Source organism: Salvelinus namaycush, chromosome 36 (assembly GCF_016432855.1).
Source record: "Salvelinus namaycush isolate Seneca chromosome 36, SaNama_1.0, whole genome shotgun sequence".
NCBI lineage: Eukaryota > Metazoa > Chordata > Actinopteri > Salmoniformes > Salmonidae > Salvelinus > Salvelinus namaycush.
This window is the reverse complement of record NC_052342.1, coordinates 26,557,042-26,577,543: the sequence shown is the minus strand read 5'-3', so window position 1 is coordinate 26,577,543 and position 20,502 is coordinate 26,557,042. Positions and strand designations below refer to the sequence as shown.

General features: G+C 43.9%; 1 protein-coding gene across 1 annotated transcript; it reads left to right on the top strand.

The window, feature by feature from the left end:
* The first annotated feature begins 17,245 nt into the window (after window positions 1–17,245).
* On the top strand, window positions 17,246–20,172 carry LOC120030528 (saxiphilin-like). Its single transcript, XM_038975935.1, has 6 exons — window positions 17,246–17,297; window positions 17,987–18,118; window positions 18,213–18,302; window positions 19,571–19,705; window positions 19,919–20,008; window positions 20,165–20,172. The coding sequence occupies exons 1-6, from the start codon at window positions 17,246–17,248 to the stop codon at window positions 20,170–20,172; spliced, it is 507 nt and encodes a 168-aa protein (XP_038831863.1).
* Window positions 20,173–20,502: the final 330 nt, after the last annotated feature.

The following is a 20,502-nucleotide window of genomic DNA, read 5'->3' as shown; positions in this document are numbered from 1 at the left end:
CAGGAGGAGAACATAACACCACTGGTCAGGATTCACTAAGAGACAGGAGAACATAACACCACTGGTCAGGATTCACTAAGAGACAGGAGAACATAACACCCCCTGGTCAGGATTCACTAAGAGACAGGAGAACATAACACCATGGTCAGGATTCACTAAGAGACAGGAGAACATAACACCACTGGTCAGGATTCACTAAGAGACAGGAGAACATAACACCATGGTCAGGATTCACTAAGAGACAGGAGAATATAACACCACTGGTCAGGATTCACTAAGAGACAGGAGAACATAACACCACTGGTCAGGATTCACTAAGAGACAGGAGAACATAACACCATGGTCAGGATTCACTAAGAGACAGGAGAACATAACACCACTGGTCAGGATTCACTAAGAGACAGGAGAACATAACACCATGGTCAGGATTCACTAAGAGACAGGAGAACATAACACCACTGGTCAGGATTCACTAAGAGACAGGAGAACATAACACCACTGGTCAGGATTCACTAAGAGACAGGAGAACATAACACCACTGGTCAGGATTCACTAAGAGACAGGAGAACATAACACCACTGGTCAGGATTCACTAAGAGACAGGAGAACATAACACCATGGTCCGGATAACTAAGCGCCAGGAGAACATAACACCCACTGGTCCAGGATTCACTAAGAGACAGGAGAACATAACACCACTGGTCAGGATTCACTATAGAGGACAGGAGAACATAACACCACTGGTCAGGATTCACCCTAAGAGACAGGAGAACATAACACCATGGTCAGGGATTCACTAAGAGACAGGAGAACATAACACCATGGTCAGGATTCACTAAAACCACTAGGCAGGATTCTAAGAGACAGGAGAACATAACACCACTGTTCAGGATTCACTAAGAGACAGGAGAATCATAACACCACTGGTCAGGATTCCACTAAGAGGACAGGAGAACATAACAACCACTGCGTCTAGGACTTCACTAAGAGAAGGAGAATATAACACCACTGGTCAGGATTCACTAAGAGACAGGAGAACATAACACCACTGGTCAGGATTCACTAAGAGACAGGAGAACATAACACCACTGGTCAGGATTCACTAAGAGACAGGAGAACATAACACCACTGGTCAGGATTCACTAAGAGACAGGAGAACATAACACCACTGGTCAGGATTCACTAAGAGACAGGAGAATATAACACCACTGGTCAGGATTCACTAAGAGACAGGAGAACATAACACCACTGGTCAGGATTCACTAAGAGACAGGAGAACATAACACCACTGGTCAGGGATTCACTAGAGACAGGAGAACATAACACCACTGGTCAGGATTCACTAGAGACAGGAGAATATAACACCATGGTCAGGATTCACTAAGAGACAGGAGAACATAACACCATGGTCAGGATTCACTAAGAGACAGAGAACATAACACCATGGTCCAGGATTCACTAAGAGACAGGAGAATATAACACCACTGGTCAGGATTCCACGTTCAGATTCCTAGAGACAGGAGAACATAACACCACTGGTCAGGATTCACTAAGAGACAGGAGAACTATAACACCACTGGTCAGGATTCACTAAGAGACAGGAGAACATAACACCACTGGTCAGGATTCACTAAGAGACAGGAGAACATAACACCACTGGTCAGGATTCACTAAGAGACAGGAGAACATAACACCACTGGTCAGGATTCACTAAGAGACAGGAGAACATAACACCACTGGTCAGGATTCACTAAGAGACAGGAGAACATAACACCACTGGTCAGGATTCACTAAGAGACAGGAGAACATAACACCACTGGTCAGGATTCACTAAGAGACAGGAGACATAAACCAATGGTCAGGATTCACTAAGAGACAGAACATACACCACTGGTCAGGATTCACTAAGAGACAGGAGAATATAACACCACTGGTCAGGATTCACTAAGAGACAGGAGAACATAACACCATGGTCAGGATTCACTAAGAGGACAGGAGAACATAACACCACTGGTCAGGATTCACTAAGAGACAGGAGAACATAACACCACTGGTCAGGATTCACTAAGAGACAGGAGAACATAACACCACTGGTCAGGATTCACTAAGAGACAAGGAGAACATAACACCACTGGTCAGGATTCACTAAGAGACAGGAGAACATAACACCACTGGTCAGGATTCACTAAGAGACAGGAGAACATAACACCACTGGTCAGGATTCACTAAGAGACAGGAGAACATAACACCACTGGTCAGGATTCACTAAGAGACAGGAGAACATAACACCACTGGTCAGGATTCACTAAGAGACAGGAGAACATAACACCACTGGTCAGGATTCACTAAGAGACAGGAGAACATAACACCACTGGTCAGGATTCACTAAGAGACAGGAGAACATAACACCACTGGTCAGGATTCACTAAGAGACAGGAGAATATAACACCACTGGTCAGGATTCACTAAGAGACAGGAGAACATAACACCACTGGTCAGGATTCACTAAGAGACAGGAGAACATAACACCACTGGTCAGGATTCACTAAGAGACAGGAGAACATAACACCACTGGTCAGGATTCACTAAGAGACAGGAGAACATAACACCACTGGTCAGGATTCACTAAGAGACAGGAGAACATAACACCACTGGTCAGGATTCACTAAGAGACAGGAGAACATAACACCACTGGTCAGGATTCACTAAGAGACAGGAGAACATAACACCACTGGTCAGGATTCACTAAGAGACAGGAGAACATAACCACCACTGGTCAGGATTCACTAAGAGACAGGAGAACATAACACCACTGGTCAGGATTCACTAAGAGACAGGAGAACATAACACCATGGTCAGGATTCACTAAGAGACAGGAGAACATAACACCACTGTCAGGATTTCACTAAGAGACAGGAGAACATAACACCACTGGTCAGGATTCACTAAGAGACAGGAGAACATAACACCATGGTCAGGATTCACTAAGAGACAGGAGAACATAACACCACTGGTCAGGATTCACTAAGAGACAGGAGAACATAACACCACTGGTCAGGATTCACTAAGAGACAGGAGAATATAACACCATGGTCAGGATTCACTAAGAGACAGGAGAACATAACACCACTGGTCAGGATCACTAAGAGACAGGAGAATATAACACCACTGGTCAGGATTCACTAAGAGACAGGAGAACATAACACCACTGGTCAGGATTCACTAAGAGACAGGAGAATATAACACCATGGTCAGGATTCACTAAGAGACAGGAGAACATAACACCATGGTCAGGATTCACTAAGAGACAGGAGAATATAACACCACTGGTCAGGATTCACTAAGAGACAGGAGAACATAACACCACTGGTCAGGATTCACTAAGAGACAGGAGAACATAACACCATGGTCAGGATTCACTAAGAGACAGGAGAACATAACACCACTGGTCAGGATTCACTAAGAGACAGGAAAATATAACACCACTGGTCAGGATTCACTAAGAGACAGGAGAACATAACACCACTGGTCAGGATTCACTAAGAGACAGGAGAACATAACACCACTGGTCAGGATTCACTAAGAGACAGGAGAACATAACACCACTGGTCAGGATTCACTAAGAGACAGGAGAACATAACACCATGGTCAGGATTCACTAAGAGGACAGGAGAATATAACACCACTGGTCAGGATTCACTAAGAGACAGGAGAACATAACACCACTGGTCAGGATTCACTAAGAGACAGGAATACACCATGGTCAGGATTCACTAAGGACAGGAGAATATAACACCACTGGTCAGGATTCACTAAGAGACAGGAGAACATAACACCATGGTCAGGATTCACTAAGAGACAGGAGAACTATAACACCACTGGTCAGGATTCACTAAGAGACAGGAGAACATAACACCATGGTCAGGATTCACTAAGAGACAGGAGAACATAACACCACTGGTCAGGATTCACTAAGAGACAGGAGAACATAACACCACTGGTCAGGATTCACTAAGAGACAGGAGAACTATAACACCACTGGTCAGGATTCACTAAGAGACAGGAGAACATAACACCACTGGTCAGGATTCACTAAGAGACAGGAGAACATAACACCACTGGTCAGGATTCACTAAGAGACAGGAGAACATAACACCACTGGTCAGGATTCACTAAGAGACAGGAGAACATAACACCACTGGTCAGGATTCACTAAGAGACAGGAGAACTATAACACCACTGGTCAGGATTCACTAAGAGACAGGAGAACATAACACCACTGGTCAGGATTCACTAAGAGACAGGAGAACATAACACCACTGGTCAGGATTCACTAAGAGACAGGAGAATATAACACCACTGGTCAGGATTCACTAAGAGACAGGAGAACATAACACCATGGTCAGGATTCACTAAGAGACAGGAGAACATAACACCACTGGTCAGGATTCACTAAGAGACAGGAGAACATAACACCACTGGTCAGGATTCACTAAGAGACAGGAGAACTATAACACCACTGGTCAGGATTCACTAAGAGACAGGAGAACATAACACCATGGTCAGGATTCACTAAGAGACAGGAGAACTATAACACCATGGTCAGGATTCACTAAGAGACAGGAGAATATAACACCATGGTCAGGATTCACTAAGAGACAGGAGAACATAACACCATGGTCAGGATTCACTAAGAGACAGGAGAACATAACACCACTGGTCAGGATTCACTAAGAGACAGGAGAACATAACACCACTGGTCAGGATTCACTAAGAGACAGGAGAACATAACACCACTGGTCAGGATTCACTAAGAGACAGGAGAACATAACACCATGGTCAGGATTCACTAAGAGACAGGAGAACATAACACCATGGTCAGGATTCACTAAGAGACAGGAGAACATAACACCACTGGTCAGGATTCACTAAGAGACAGGAGAACATAACACCACTGGTCAGGATTCACTAAGAGACAGGAGAACATAACACCACTGGTCAGGATTCACTAAGAGACAGGAGAACATAACACCACTGGTCAGGATTCACTAAGAGACAGGAGAACATAACACCACTGGTCAGGATTCACTAAGAGACAGGAGAACATAACACCACTGGTCAGGATTCACTAAGAGACAGGAGAACATAACACCATGGTCAGGATTCACTAAGAGACAGGAGAACATAACACCACTGGTCAGGATTCACTAAGAGACAGGAGAACATAACACCACTGGTCAGGATTCACTAAGAGACAGGAGAACATAACACCACTGGTCAGGATTCACTAAGAGACAGGAGAACATAACACCACTGGTCAGGATTCACTAAGAGACAGGAGAACATAACACCACTGGTCAGGATTCACTAAGAGACAGGAGAACATAACACCATGGTCAGGATTCACTAAGAGACAGGAGAACATAACACCACTGGTCAGGATTCACTAAGAGACAGGAGTCAGGATTCACTAAGAGACAGGAGAACATAACACCATGGTCAGGATTCACTAAGAGACAGGAGAACATAACACCATGGTCAGGATTCACTAAGAGACAGGAGAACATAACACCACTGGTCAGGATTCACTAAGAGACAGGAGAACATAACACCATGGTCAGGATTCACTAAGAGACAGGAGAAACATAACACCACTGGTCAGGATTCACTAAGAGACAGGAGAACATAACACCATGGTCAGGATTCACTAAGAGACAGGAGAACATAACACCACTGGTCAGGATTCACTAAGAGACAGGAGAACATAACACCACTGGTCAGGATTCACTAAGAGACAGGAGAACATAACACCACTGGTCAGGATTCACTAAGAGACAGGAGAACATAACACCACTGGTCAGGATTCACTAAGAGACAGGAGAACATAACACCACTGGTCAGGATTCACTAAGAGACAGGAGAATATAACACCACTGGTCAGGATTCACTAAGAGACAGGAGAACATAACACCACTGGTCAGGATTCACTAAGAGACAGGAGAACATAACACCACTGGTCAGGATTCACTAAGAGACAGGAGAACATAACACCACTGGTCAGGATTCACTAAGAGACAGGAGAAAATAACACCACTGGTCAGGATTCACTAAGAGACAGGAGAATATAACACCATGGTCAGGATTCACTAAGAGACAGGAGAATATAACACCATGGTCAGGATTCACTAAGAGACAGGAGAACATAACACCACTGGTCAGGATTCACTAAGAGACAGGAGAACATAACACCACTGGTCAGGATTCACTAAGAGACAGGAGAACTATAACACCACTGGTCAGGATTCACTAAGAGACAGGAGAACTATAACACCACTGGTCAGGATTCACTAAGAGACAGGAGAACATAACACCACTGGTCAGGATTCACTAAGAGACAGGAGAACATAACACCACTGGTCAGGATTCACTAAGAGACAGGAGAACATAACACCATGGTCAGGATTCACTAAGAGACAGGAGAACATAACACCACTGGTCAGGATTCACTAAGAGACAGGAGAACATAACACACTGGTCAGGATTCACTAAGAGACAGGAGAATATAACACCACTGGTCAGGATTCACTAAGAGACAGGAGAACATAACACCACTGGTCAGGATTCACTAAGAGACAGGAGAACATAACACCACTGGTCAGGATTCACTAAGAGACAGGAGAACATAACACCACTGGTCAGGATTCACTAAGAGACAGGAGAATATAACACCACTGGTCAGGATTCACTAAGAGACAGGAGAACATAACACCATGGTCAGGATTCACTAAGAGACAGGAGAACATAACACCATGGTCAGGATTCACTAAGAGACAGGAGAATATAACACCACTGGTCAGGATTCACTAAGAGACAGGAGAACATAACACCATGGTCAGGATTCACTAAGAGACAGGAGAACATAACACCACTGGTCAGGATTCACTAAGAGACAGGAGAATATAACACCACTGGTCAGGATTCACTAAGAGACAGGAGAACATAACACCATGGTCAGGATTCACTAAGAGACAGGAGAACATAACACCATGGTCAGGATTCACTAAGAGACAGGAGAACATAACACCACTGGTCAGGATTCACTAAGAGACAGGAGAATATAACACCACTGGTCAGGATTCACTAAGAGACAGGAGAACATAACACCACTGGTCAGGATTCACTAAGAGACAGGAGAACATAACACCACTGGTCAGGATTCACTAAGAGACAGGAGAATATAACACCACTGGTCAGGATTCACTAAGAGACAGGAGAACATAACACCATGGTCAGGATTCACTAAGAGACAGGCGAATATAACACCACTGGTCAGGATTCACTAAGAGACAGGAGAATATAACACCACTGGTCAGGATTCACTAAGAGACAGGAGAACATAACACCACTGGTCAGGATTCACTAAGAGACAGGAGAACGTAACACCATGGTCAGGATTCACTAAGAGACAGGAGAACATAACACCATGGTCAGGATTCACTAAGAGACAGGAGAACATAACACCATGGTCAGGATTCACTAAGAGACAGGAGAATATAACACCACTGGTCAGGATTCACTAAGAGACAGGAGAACATAACACCACTGGTCAGGATTCACTAAGAGACAGGAGAACATAACACCACTGGTCAGGATTCACTAAGAGACAGGAGAACATAACACCATGGTCAGGATTCACTAAGAGACAGGAGAATATAACACCACTGGTCAGGATTCACTAAGAGACAGGAGAACATAACACCATGGTCAGGATTCACTAAGAGACAGGAGAACATAACACCATGGTCAGGATTCACTAAGAGACAGGAGAACATAACACCATGGTCAGGATTCACTAAGAGACAGGAGAACATAACACCACTGGTCAGGATTCACTAAGAGACAGGAGAACATAACACCACTGGTCAGGATTCACTAAGAGACAGGAGAACATAACACCATGGTCAGGATTCACTAAGAGACAGGAGAATATAACACCATGGTCAGGATTCACTAAGAGACAGGAGAAAATAACACCATGGTCAGGATTCACTAAGAGACAGGAGAACATAACACCACTGGTCAGGATTCACTAAGAGACAGGAGAACATAACACCACTGGTCAGGATTCACTAAGAGACAGGAGAATATAACACCATGGTCAGGATTCACTAAGAGACAGGAGAACATAACACCACTCGTCAGGATTCACTAAGAGACAGGAGAACATAACACCACTGGTCAGGATTCACTAAGAGACAGGAGAATATAACACCACTGGTCAGGATTCACTAAGAGACAGGAGAATATAACACCACTGGTCAGGATTCACTAAGAGACAGGAGAACATAACACCACTGGTCAGGATTCACTAAGAGACAGGAGAATATAACACCACTGGTCAGGATTCACTAAGAGACAGGAGAACATAACAGCATGGTCAGGATTCACTAAGAGACAGGAGAACATAACACCACTGGTCAGGATTCACTAAGAGACAGGAGAACATAACACCACTGGTCAGGATTCACTAAGAGACAGGAGAACATAACACCACTGGTCAGGATTCACTAAGAGACAGGAGAATATAACACCATGGTCAGGATTCACTAAGAGACAGGAGAATATAACACCACTGGTCAGGATTCACTAAGAGACAGGAGAACATAACACCACTGGTCAGGATTCACTAAGAGACAGGAGAACATAACACCATGGTCAGGATTCACTAAGAGACAGGAAACATAACACCACTGGTCAGGATTCACTAAGAGACAGGAGAATATAACACCACTGGTCAGGATTCACTAAGAGACAGGAGAACATAACACCATGGTCAGGATTCACTAAGAGACAGGAGAACATAACACCACTGGTCAGGATTCACTAAGAGACAGGAGAATATAACACCATGGTCAGGATTCACTAAGAGACAGGAGAACATAACACCACTGGTCAGGATTCACTAAGAGACAGGAGAACATAACACCACTGGTCAGGATTCACTAAGAGACAGGAGAATATAACACCACTGGTCAGGATTCACTAAGAGACAGGAGAACATAACACCACTGGTCAGGATTCACTAAGAGACAGGAGAACATAACACCACTGGTCAGGATTCACTAAGAGACAGGAGAACATAACACCACTGGTCAGGATTCACTAAGAGACAGGAGAATATAACACCACTGGTCAGGATTCACTAAGAGACAGGAGAACATAACACCATGGTCAGGATTCACTAAGAGACAGGAGAACATAACACCATGGTCAGGATTCACTAAGAGACAGGAGAATATAACACCACTGGTCAGGATTCACTAAGAGACAGGAGAACATAACACCATGGTCAGGATTCACTAAGAGACAGGAGAACATAACACCACTGGTCAGGATTCACTAAGAGACAGGAGAATATAACACCACTGGTCAGGATTCACTAAGAGACAGGAGAATATAACACCATGGTCAGGATTCACTAAGAGACAGGAGAACATAACACCATGGTCAGGATTCACTAAGAGACAGGAGAACATAACACCACTGGTCAGGATTCACTAAGAGACAGGAGAATATAACACCACTGGTCAGGATTCACTAAGAGACAGGAGAACATAACACCACTGGTCAGGATTCACTAAGAGACAGGAGAACATAACACCATGGTCAGGATTCACTAAGAGACAGGAGAATATAACACCACTGGTCAGGATTCACTAAGAGACAGGAGAACATAACACCATGGTCAGGATTCACTAAGAGACAGGCGAATATAACACCACTGGTCAGGATTCACTAAGAGACAGGAGAATATAACACCACTGGTCAGGATTCACTAAGAGACAGGAGAACATAACACCACTGGTCAGGATTCACTAAGAGACAGGAGAACGTAACACCATGGTCAGGATTCACTAAGAGACAGGAGAACATAACACCATGGTCAGGATTCACTAAGAGACAGGAGAACATAACACCATGGTCAGGATTCACTAAGAGACAGGAGAATATAACACCACTGGTCAGGATTCACTAAGAGACAGGAGAACATAACACCACTGGTCAGGATTCACTAAGAGACAGGAGAACATAACACCACTGGTCAGGATTCACTAAGAGACAGGAGAACATAACACCATGGTCAGGATTCACTAAGAGACAGGAGAATATAACACCACTGGTCAGGATTCACTAAGAGACAGGAGAACATAACACCATGGTCAGGATTCACTAAGAGACAGGAGAACATAACACCATGGTCAGGATTCACTAAGAGACAGGAGAACATAACACCATGGTCAGGATTCACTAAGAGACAGGAGAACATAACACCACTGGTCAGGATTCACTAAGAGACAGGAGAACATAACACCATGGTCAGGATTCACTAAGAGACAGGAGAACATAACACCACTGGTCAGGATTCACTAAGAGACAGGAGAACATAACACCACTGGTCAGGATTCACTAAGAGACAGGAGAACATAACACCATGGTCAGGATTCACTAAGAGACAGGAGAACATAACACCACTGGTCAGGATTCACTAAGAGACAGGAGAACATAACACCACTGGTCAGGATTCACTAAGAGACAGGAGAACATAACACCACTGGTCAGGATTCACTAAGAGACAGGAGAACATAACACCATGGTCAGGATTCACTAAGAGACAGGAGAACATAACACCACTGGTCAGGATTCACTAAGAGACAGGAGAACATAACACCATGGTCAGGATTCACTAAGAGACAGGAGAACATAACACCACTGGTCAGGATTCACTAAGAGACAGGAGAATATAACACCATGGTCAGGATTCACTAAGAGACAGGAGAACATAACACCACTGGTCAGGATTCACTAAGAGACAGGAGAACATAACACCACTGGTCAGGATTCACTAAGAGACAGGAGAACATAACACCATGGTCAGGATTCACTAAGAGACAGGAGAACATAACACCACTGGTCAGGATTCACTAAGAGACAGGAGAATATAACACCATGGTCAGGATTCACTAAGAGACAGGAGAACATAACACCATGGTCAGGATTCACTAAGAGACAGGAGAACATAACACCACTGGTCAGGATTCACTAAGAGACAGGAGAACATAACACCACTGGTCAGGATTCACTAAGAGACAGGAGAATATAACACCATGGTCAGGATTCACTAAGAGACAGGAGAACATAACACCACTGGTCAGGATTCACTAAGAGACAGGAGAACATAACACCACTGGTCAGGATTCACTAAGAGACAGGAGAACATAACACCATGGTCAGGATTCACTAAGAGACAGGAGAACATAACACCACTGGTCAGGATTCACTAAGAGACAGGAGAACATAACACCACTGGTCAGGATTCACTAAGAGACAGGAGAAAATAACACCACTGGTCAGGATTCACTAAGAGACAGGAGAATATAACACCATGGTCAGGATTCACTAAGAGACAGGAGAATATAACACCATGGTCAGGATTCACTAAGAGACAGGAGAACATAACACCACTGGTCAGGATTCACTAAGAGACAGGAGAACATAACACCATGGTCAGGATTCACTAAGAGACAGGAGAACATAACACCACTGGTCAGGATTCACTAAGAGACAGGAGAATATAACACCACTGGTCAGGATTCACTAAGAGACAGGAGAACATAACACCATGGTCAGGATTCACTAAGAGACAGGAGAACATAACACCACTGGTCAGGATTCACTAAGAGACAGGAGAATATAACACCATGGTCAGGATTCACTAAGAGACAGGAGAACATAACACCACTGGTCAGGATTCACTAAGAGACAGGAGAACATAACACCACTGGTCAGGATTCACTAAGAGACAGGAGAATATAACACCACTGGTCAGGATTCACTAAGAGACAGGAGAACATAACACCACTGGTCAGGATTCACTAAGAGACAGGAGAACATAACACCACTGGTCAGGATTCACTAAGAGACAGGAGAACATAACACCACTGGTCAGGATTCACTAAGAGACAGGAGAATATAACACCACTGGTCAGGATTCACTAAGAGACTGGAGAACATAACACCATGGTCAGGATTCACTAAGAGACAGGAGAACATAACACCATGGTCAGGATTCACTAAGAGACAGGAGAATATAACACCACTGGTCAGGATTCACTAAGAGACAGGAGAACATAACACCATGGTCAGGATTCACTAAGAGACAGGAGAACATAACACCACTGGTCAGGATTCACTAAGAGACAGGAGAATATAACACCACTGGTCAGGATTCACTAAGAGACAGGAGAATATAACACCATGGTCAGGATTCACTAAGAGACAGGAGAACATAACACCATGGTCAGGATTCACTAAGAGACAGGAGAACATAACACCACTGGTCAGGATTCACTAAGAGACAGGAGAATATAACACCACTGGTCAGGATTCACTAAGAGACAGGAGAACATAACGAACAAACCACAAAATGTACATGTTGACCCATAATAGATTCGTTTAAAAACCCATCCATCTATTCCACTGTCCTGTTCTTCCATAAATACAGAAACTCCTTTCCCCTACCCTCTAACTCTCTTCTCTCCCCTCCACTCTCTCTTTCTCTCTCTCTTCTCCCTTCCCCCTCTCTCTCTTCTCTCCCCTCTTCTCATCCACACATTTGTCTCATATCTTATTTTCTTGTACCACGTCACTTCAGACTCCATCCATCTATTCCATTGTATTGTTCCTCCAGAAATACAGAAAGTCATTTTGATGACATGGTGTGGTGAGAGAGAGAGGCTTCACCTTCACAAAGAAAGGGATGCTAGCTAATCACCCTCCCCCCCTTCTCTCCGCCTCACATCCCCTCATCTCCTCATAAAGGAATGCTGCTGGTCCTACAACATATTTCTCCTCCAATACATCAGCCTTAAGACATTGACCCATCACCTCTCCTCCTTCCCTCTCCTCTTCTCCTCTCCCCCCTCTCCTAACAACACAACCCTGGTCCTACTACATATCTCCCTTCCAGCCCTTCAGCCTTAAGACATTGACCCTTCACCTCACCTGTAATAGAATGAATAGAATGAAGACGTTGTAGAATTCGACAGTCATTCCTGTTCTATTTCAACGTTCCGTGCTGGCTGGACCGGACCGGCAGCCTTACAAGGTGTGATGTTAGGAATATCTATTTTATTGATGCATATTAGAAGCCTGGATAATACAAGTTACATTACGTTTTCTTCGATAGGTCCATTATGTAGTTTGGTGTATGACTGGACTCATTTCAGATAGAAAGTCACGTTATAGATCTGTCATTCCCATGGGAAGTGAGTCAATAAGTTGTAGATCTATTCTATTCTATGTGCACTATGGTCTCTCTAACCTTACTCTTTGACATTTTTGGTTATTGGAAATATACATTACAGTGGTTTAGATGGTACAGTGATTCTCTACATGTTACATTGATGGTTGTGTCACATCAACTGAAATCAGGAGGATATTTAAGAATATTAGAAACCAACCAACTTCCTACAAACTTCTGCTAACATTAGCCACCGCTACCCGAGAATGATTGGGAGTGGTGGGGCAGGCTGTGCCTGTACTCCTCTCCCTGTCTTGCATTTTCAACGGTCTGAAGGGTGCTGGAAATTATTATCTTGTTAATGCAAAGACCAGGAAACTCTGGAAAAAAATACAAGTCGATTCTTTAAATTCATTGTAAAATAAGGTTACAAACAGCAACACTGTAACACAGTAACATATGTTCTCAATTACATGGGTAGCATTACAAATCACAACTTCCTATCTTTATAGTGCCCTACTTTTGACCAAAGTCATATGGGCCCTGGTCAAAAGTAGGGCACAATATCATAGGCGATAGGGAGCCATTTGTGACAGCCTTGGTGGGTCCCTAAGGGGTGTAGTGGCCCATCTCTGATACAGTGATTTGGGGTGAATAATGCTCATCATTAGCTAACAGACAGACAGCAGGGTTGGCACTTAATTCAAATAGAACACAGTTCATTCAAATGAATTAAAAATTCCAGAGTTAGCTGGTGACATCACAATGATGACAAGAGGTTTTCCTGCTCATTATTTATCTCCTTCTGAAATGTCATTGTGTTTCCAAGACATTGTAATGCACTTCAGACTACATCTTCATAATATTTAGTCATAGGGTGGATATGTTACGGGACTTTTATGAATAATGACTAAAATATGTATACATTTGACTTATTATAACTTAATTATAACTAAACAGAATACTACTATGTTACTGTATGGATGAATGAAACTTATTATAATCATAATGCTGAATATAAGGTGCGAAATTGTAATCAAGAATTGGAACAAGGACTGTCTGTTCCTTGTTAGAAAGAATGGAGTTATCATCAGACAGGCTGGAATGATGCGTTCCTTGTTAGAAAGAATGGAGTTATCATCAGACAGGCTGGAATGATGCGTTCCTTACAGGACATTCTGTCTCTACCCAGGGAGGGGAGAAACCTTGGGCTGGTTGTAGATTGTTTAACAGGTGGCAGACAATAAGGAAGCTGTGAACAGTATTGCCATTGTATCCGAGAGGAGGAAGGACATTTAAAACCTATCAAGTCATTATTATTATATAACCTGATGTAAATTGTAATATGATCAGTACTCTCGAGAATAAACGCTGTTGATTGATTGATTTTGAGACTGGTTTCTGTCCATTTATGCAAATAAGTATCTTACAAATTCTTATGAATGGGCGTGTTTTAATTGAATTGTTTGCTAACATATAGGAAAAATAGAGGGAGGGGTCTGACTGGACGGGTCCTTAAATAGGAGTTGAGGGAGAGGTAGAACTCAACTCACAGGCAGGACAGAGAGAGACCCAGTGAAGACCTTTGAAGATCTCTGAAGAAGTGAAGCTACAACTGAAGACTTCAGAAGGTGAGATTTCAACATCTGTTCATCTAATACTGTACCTGACTGCGTCCCAACTGACCGCCTATTCCCTTTGTAGTGAGCTACTTTAGACAAGGGTCCATATTACCTTTGTGGCCCTGAGCTATTCTCTATGTAGTTCACTGTGGGCCCTGGTCCAAAGTAGTGCACTACATAGGGGATAAGAAGCCATTTGGGAAGCATCCATGTTCCTGTGTGCAAGGAGAATCTATTGTAAGTGGTTGAAGAGATGATACCTGGGATCACCAGGACCGAGTTGGGAAAATGCTGCCTTAGCAGTTGCATAAGTTTTGTAGCTTACACAGGGTTTCCTTAACCTCTCTGTCACGAATCCCTCCGGTACTGTTGCTCTTTCCGTGCACCGGTTTCGGAGGCCAACGTCACCGGCCTCTAGGAACTGAACTGTGTCATTGCCCACACCTGGTCCACATATTCTCCCCTGAAAAGTAATTGTATGTTTGTGCCCTTTGTTCTCATTCGATTTATTGTTCCAATGTCCGTTGGTCGTGTGAGTACCTGTGCCTTGTTTTGGCTTTCGTGCCGCTTGTATTGTGCATAGATGATTACGGGTCTCGTCCCGTGTTGTATCATTGTGCGCTTGTGTTTTCGGGTCTCCTCCTGTGTATTTATTCGAGGTAATCCTCGCTCTTTTGAATGGGTTTCAGCCCTGTGTTTTGTATATGTGATTTATGCTGCAGTAGTTTATGTGTCGGGGGGCTAGTGGTTAGAGTGTTGGACTAGTAACCGAAAGGTTGCAAGATCGAATCCCCGAGCTGACAAGGTACAAATCTGTCGTTCTGCCTCTGAACCCACTGTTCCTAGACCGTCATTGAAAATAATAATTTGTTCGTAACTGACTTGCCTAGTTAAATAAAGGTAAAATAAAACATATAGGCCTATGGGCTCAGCTACATGAGGTGTGGCACTATGATTTGAAGAAGTAGCCCAAAAAAAAGGTATGTGCTGTTTCTTGAATTCCACTGGGCATCATTCACAACTGATGGGCTAATATTGTCACCCATCAGACTATTCTTGATTTAATCTTGTCTTTAAATGTACTAAATGTGTGAAATTTGTTTTGATTTAGAATGGACAATTCTCATGCAAACAGGGGCCATAATGTATTAGGTGAATTTAGATTTTGGCTACTAGATGGCAGCAGTGTAAGTGCAAAGTTTTGCATTTCTATTCAAAATGTTGTATAAAGTCTGCCCATATGTGCCTAATTGATCAATATATACATTTTCAAGTAGATAACTGTACACTCTCCTCAAACAATAGCATGCCATTTTTTTCACTGTAACAGCTACTGTAAATTGGACGGTGCAGTTTGATTAACAAGAAGTTCAGCTTTCTGCCCGAATAAGACATGTCTATGTCCTGGGAAATGTTGTTGTTAATTACAACCTCATGCTAATCACATTAGCGCACGTTAGCTCAACCATCCCGCAGGGGATACACCGAGGTTGAATTGAAAAATTTAGTATGTGTGTGTGTGCGCTCGCTCGCTCGCTCGTGCTAGTGTGAGATCCTAGACCCATTATAACCTCACCACTATTCCTCTGCATGACCCCATCTGATCCTAGACCCATTATAACATCACCACTATTCCACTACATGACCCTATCTGATCCTAGACCCATTATAACATCACCACTATTCCACTACATGACCCTGTCTGATCCTAGACCCATTATAACCTCACCACTATTCCACTACATGACCCTATCTGATCCTAGACCCATTATAACCTCACCACTATTCCACTACATGACCCTATCTGATCCTAGACCCATTATAACCTCACCACTATTCCACTACATGACCCTATCTGATCCTAGACCCATTATAACCTCACCACTATTCCACTACATGACCCTATCTGATCCTAGACCCATTATAACCTCACCACTATTCCACTACATGACCCTATCTGATCCTAGACCCATTATAACCTCGCCACTATTCCACTACATGACCCAATCTGATCCTAGACCCATTATAACCTCGCCACTATTCCACTACATGACCCCATCTGATCCTAGACCCATTATAACCTCACCACTATTCCACTACCTCAGTACTGGGTTTTGGCAGAAGACTAGTAGCACTGTGTTACCCATACTCGGTTCTTGGGGTCCTCAGTACTGGGTTTAGAAAATGCTGCTTTGGCAGTTGCTTAAGTTTTGTACCTTACAGTGTGTTTCCTTAACCTCTCCTCTAGTACCCACAGCCATTCCAGATTTAAAATGCTCAACTAATCTCACTCTTTCTCTCTCTCTCTCAGGAGATGATCACCATGGTGATATTGACCATCATTCTGCTTGTCAGCACAGCTTCTGCTCTGGGAGGTAAGCGTGACATACCTCACACCTACTCACCAACATTTTAATAAAAACATTTGTTGGTGTTGCTCTGTCCTACTTCACACACATGTAGGTATTAATACGCAGGTGTGATTTGGAAATGCTTCTGTTCATAACCGGTTCTCCATGGGACACCCTCTGAGAGGTCAGACATTATCAACCTTGACACTGGAGAAAGGAAGGTTGTACCTTGCTGAAGGGCACATAGACGGATATATCAACTAGTCAGCTCACTGATTTGAACTACTGGCCCAACTCTCAAACAGCAGGCTACCTGCTACTCATTCTAGTTCCAGAGATGAATATTGGTGTCTAGATGCTGGACTGAGGTATTCTGATATGAATGGTTTGATCATTCAACTGGATGTATGATTGGATTGTCTACCAACTATCAGGAAATAACACTGATACAATTTCCAGTCTTAGTTTCATCAGCTCTTCTACAAAACACAGAAACAGAATTGATTCCACAGGCCTTTTAAACAAGTAGCAGAACTACAATATTTAGACAGGAAGTACCTAGGTTGCATCTGAAATGGAACCCTAATCCGTATAAACTACTTCTGAATAGGGCCCATAGGGGACGCAACCCAAGATTCCAGAATGTATGTCCAGAAATGTATATTGTCCTGTAATGTTATGTCCACATTACAATGTATGTTACCTGTGTCCAGATGCAATGATACGACCCAAGACCCCTTGTGAGGATGCTAGAGATGCCGCTTTAAATGGCTCAATTGGAGCCTACGTCCCCACATGTGACGGCAATGGACAATACACCCCCGAGCAATGTTGGGGCTCTACAGGTTAACACTGGTGCACACGCACAAAATAATCAATTCAGTTGAATGTGACAATTCAATGTGTATATATTGTATATGCAACATGTCTTTCTGGTAGGTTACTGTTGGTGTGTGAACAGTTCTGGACAGAAGATCCCGGGTACTGAGACTCCACCAGGCACTGATAGAATCAACTGTACCACCCAGAGTAAGTGAGGCCATGTGGTCTCATCCAACACCATCACCACTTTAAACTCCAACACATCACTACTCTTGCTTCCTACCTTGGATCTCTTTATGCTTTCTTTACAAGATGCTCCACTGATTTCAGAATCATGACATCTCCTCTTCCTGTGTCTTTCTGTGTCATGATCTCTTTTCTTCCTGTCTTTCAGTATCATGATCTCTCTTCTTCCTGTGTTTTTCCACTACCGACCATTCAGGTCATTAACCCTCATCCTCCCGCTACATTCCATCAGAACTGACAGCCATATTGTTCCCAATCCAGCACAGCTGTTGCTTCACCAACTCTTTCTTAATTTCCTGCATTTTTTCTGCACTACTCGCCGCCATTTCGGACCTCCAACTCTCCGGGCGGGGTTCCAGAGGGAGGGTTCTGACTAGACGGGTCCTTAAAAAGGAGAGGAGGGAGAGGTAGAATTTAACTCACAGGCAGGACAGAGAGAGAAAGAGAGAGACCCAGTGAAGACCTTTGAAGATCTCTGAAGGAGTGAAGCAACAACTGAAGATTTCAGAAATGTACATCTGAAATGGCTTCCTATTCAGTATAGGGCACTGCTTCTGACCAGGGCCAATAGGGGAACAGGGTCCCATATAGGATGCAGTCTCCTGACCAGGGCCCAAAGTGAAACAGGGTCCCATATAGGATGCAGTCTCCTGACCAGGGCCAATAGGGGAACAGGGTCCCATATAGGATGCAGTCTCCTGACCAGGGCCCAAAGGGGAACAGGGTCCCATATAGGATGCAGTCTCCTGACCAGGGCCCAAAGGGGAACAGGGTCCCATATAGGATGCAGTCTCCTGACCAGGGCCCAAAGGGGAACAGGGTCCCATATAGGATGCAGTCTCCTGACCAGGGCCCAAAGGGGAACAGGGTCCCATATAGGATGCAGTCTCCTGACCAGGGCCAATAGGGGAACAGGGTCCCATATAGGATGCAGTCTCCTGACCAGGGCCAATAGGGGAACAGGGTCCCATATAGGATGCAGTCTCCTGACCAGGGCCAATAGGGGAACAGGGTCCCATATAGGATGCAGTCTCCTGACCAGGGCCAATAGGGGAACAGGGTCCCATATAGGATGCAGTCTCCTGACCAGGGCCCAAAGGGGAACAGGGTCCCATAGGGGACGCAACCCAAGATTCCAGATGCAGCCAGAGCTTCCAGGATGTTTGTCCAGCAATGTATGTTATACTATGTAATGTTATCGTTACAAAGAATCTTATCTGTGTGTTTAGATGGTATGATACGACCCAAGACCCCCTGTGAGATTGCTAGAGATACTGCGATGAAAATAGTCATGCCTGGAGTCTACGTCCCCACGTGTGACAACGATGGACAATACACCCATGAACAATGTTCAGGCTCTACAGGTTAAAACACACACACACACACACACACACACACACACACACACACACACACACACACACACACACACACACACACACACACACACACACACACACACACACACACACACCATAAATGCTCCAATTGAGTTGAACGTGACAATTCAATATGTTACAGTAAAATGTGTAAATATTATATATTTAACAGGTTATTAACATGTCCATTTCTGGTAGGTTACTGTTGGTGTGTGAACACTTCTGGACAGAAGATCCCGGGTACTGAGACTCCTCCAGGCACTCCTAGAATCAACTGTACCACCCAGAGTAAGTGAGGCCCTGTGGTCTCATCCAACACCATCACCACTTTAACCTCCAACACATCACTACTCTTGCTTCCTACCTTGGATCTCTTTATGCTTTCTTTACAAGATGCTCCACTGATTTCAGAATCATGACATCTCCTCTTCCTGTGTCTTTCAGTATCATGATCTCTCTTCTTCCTGTGTTTTTCCACTACCGACCATTCAGGTCATTAACCCTCATCCTCCCGCTACATTCCATCAGAACTGACAGCCATATTGTTCCCAATCCAGCACAGCTGTTGCTTCACCAACTCTTTCTTAATTTCCTGCATTTTTTCTGCACTACTCGCCGCCATTTCGGACCTCCAACTCTCCGGGCGGGGTTCCAGAGGGAGGGTTCTGACTAGACGGGTCCTTAAAAAGGAGAGGAGGGAGAGGTAGAATTTAACTCACAGGCAGGACAGAGAGAGAAAGAGAGAGACCCAGTGAAGACCTTTGAAGATCTCTGAAGGAGTG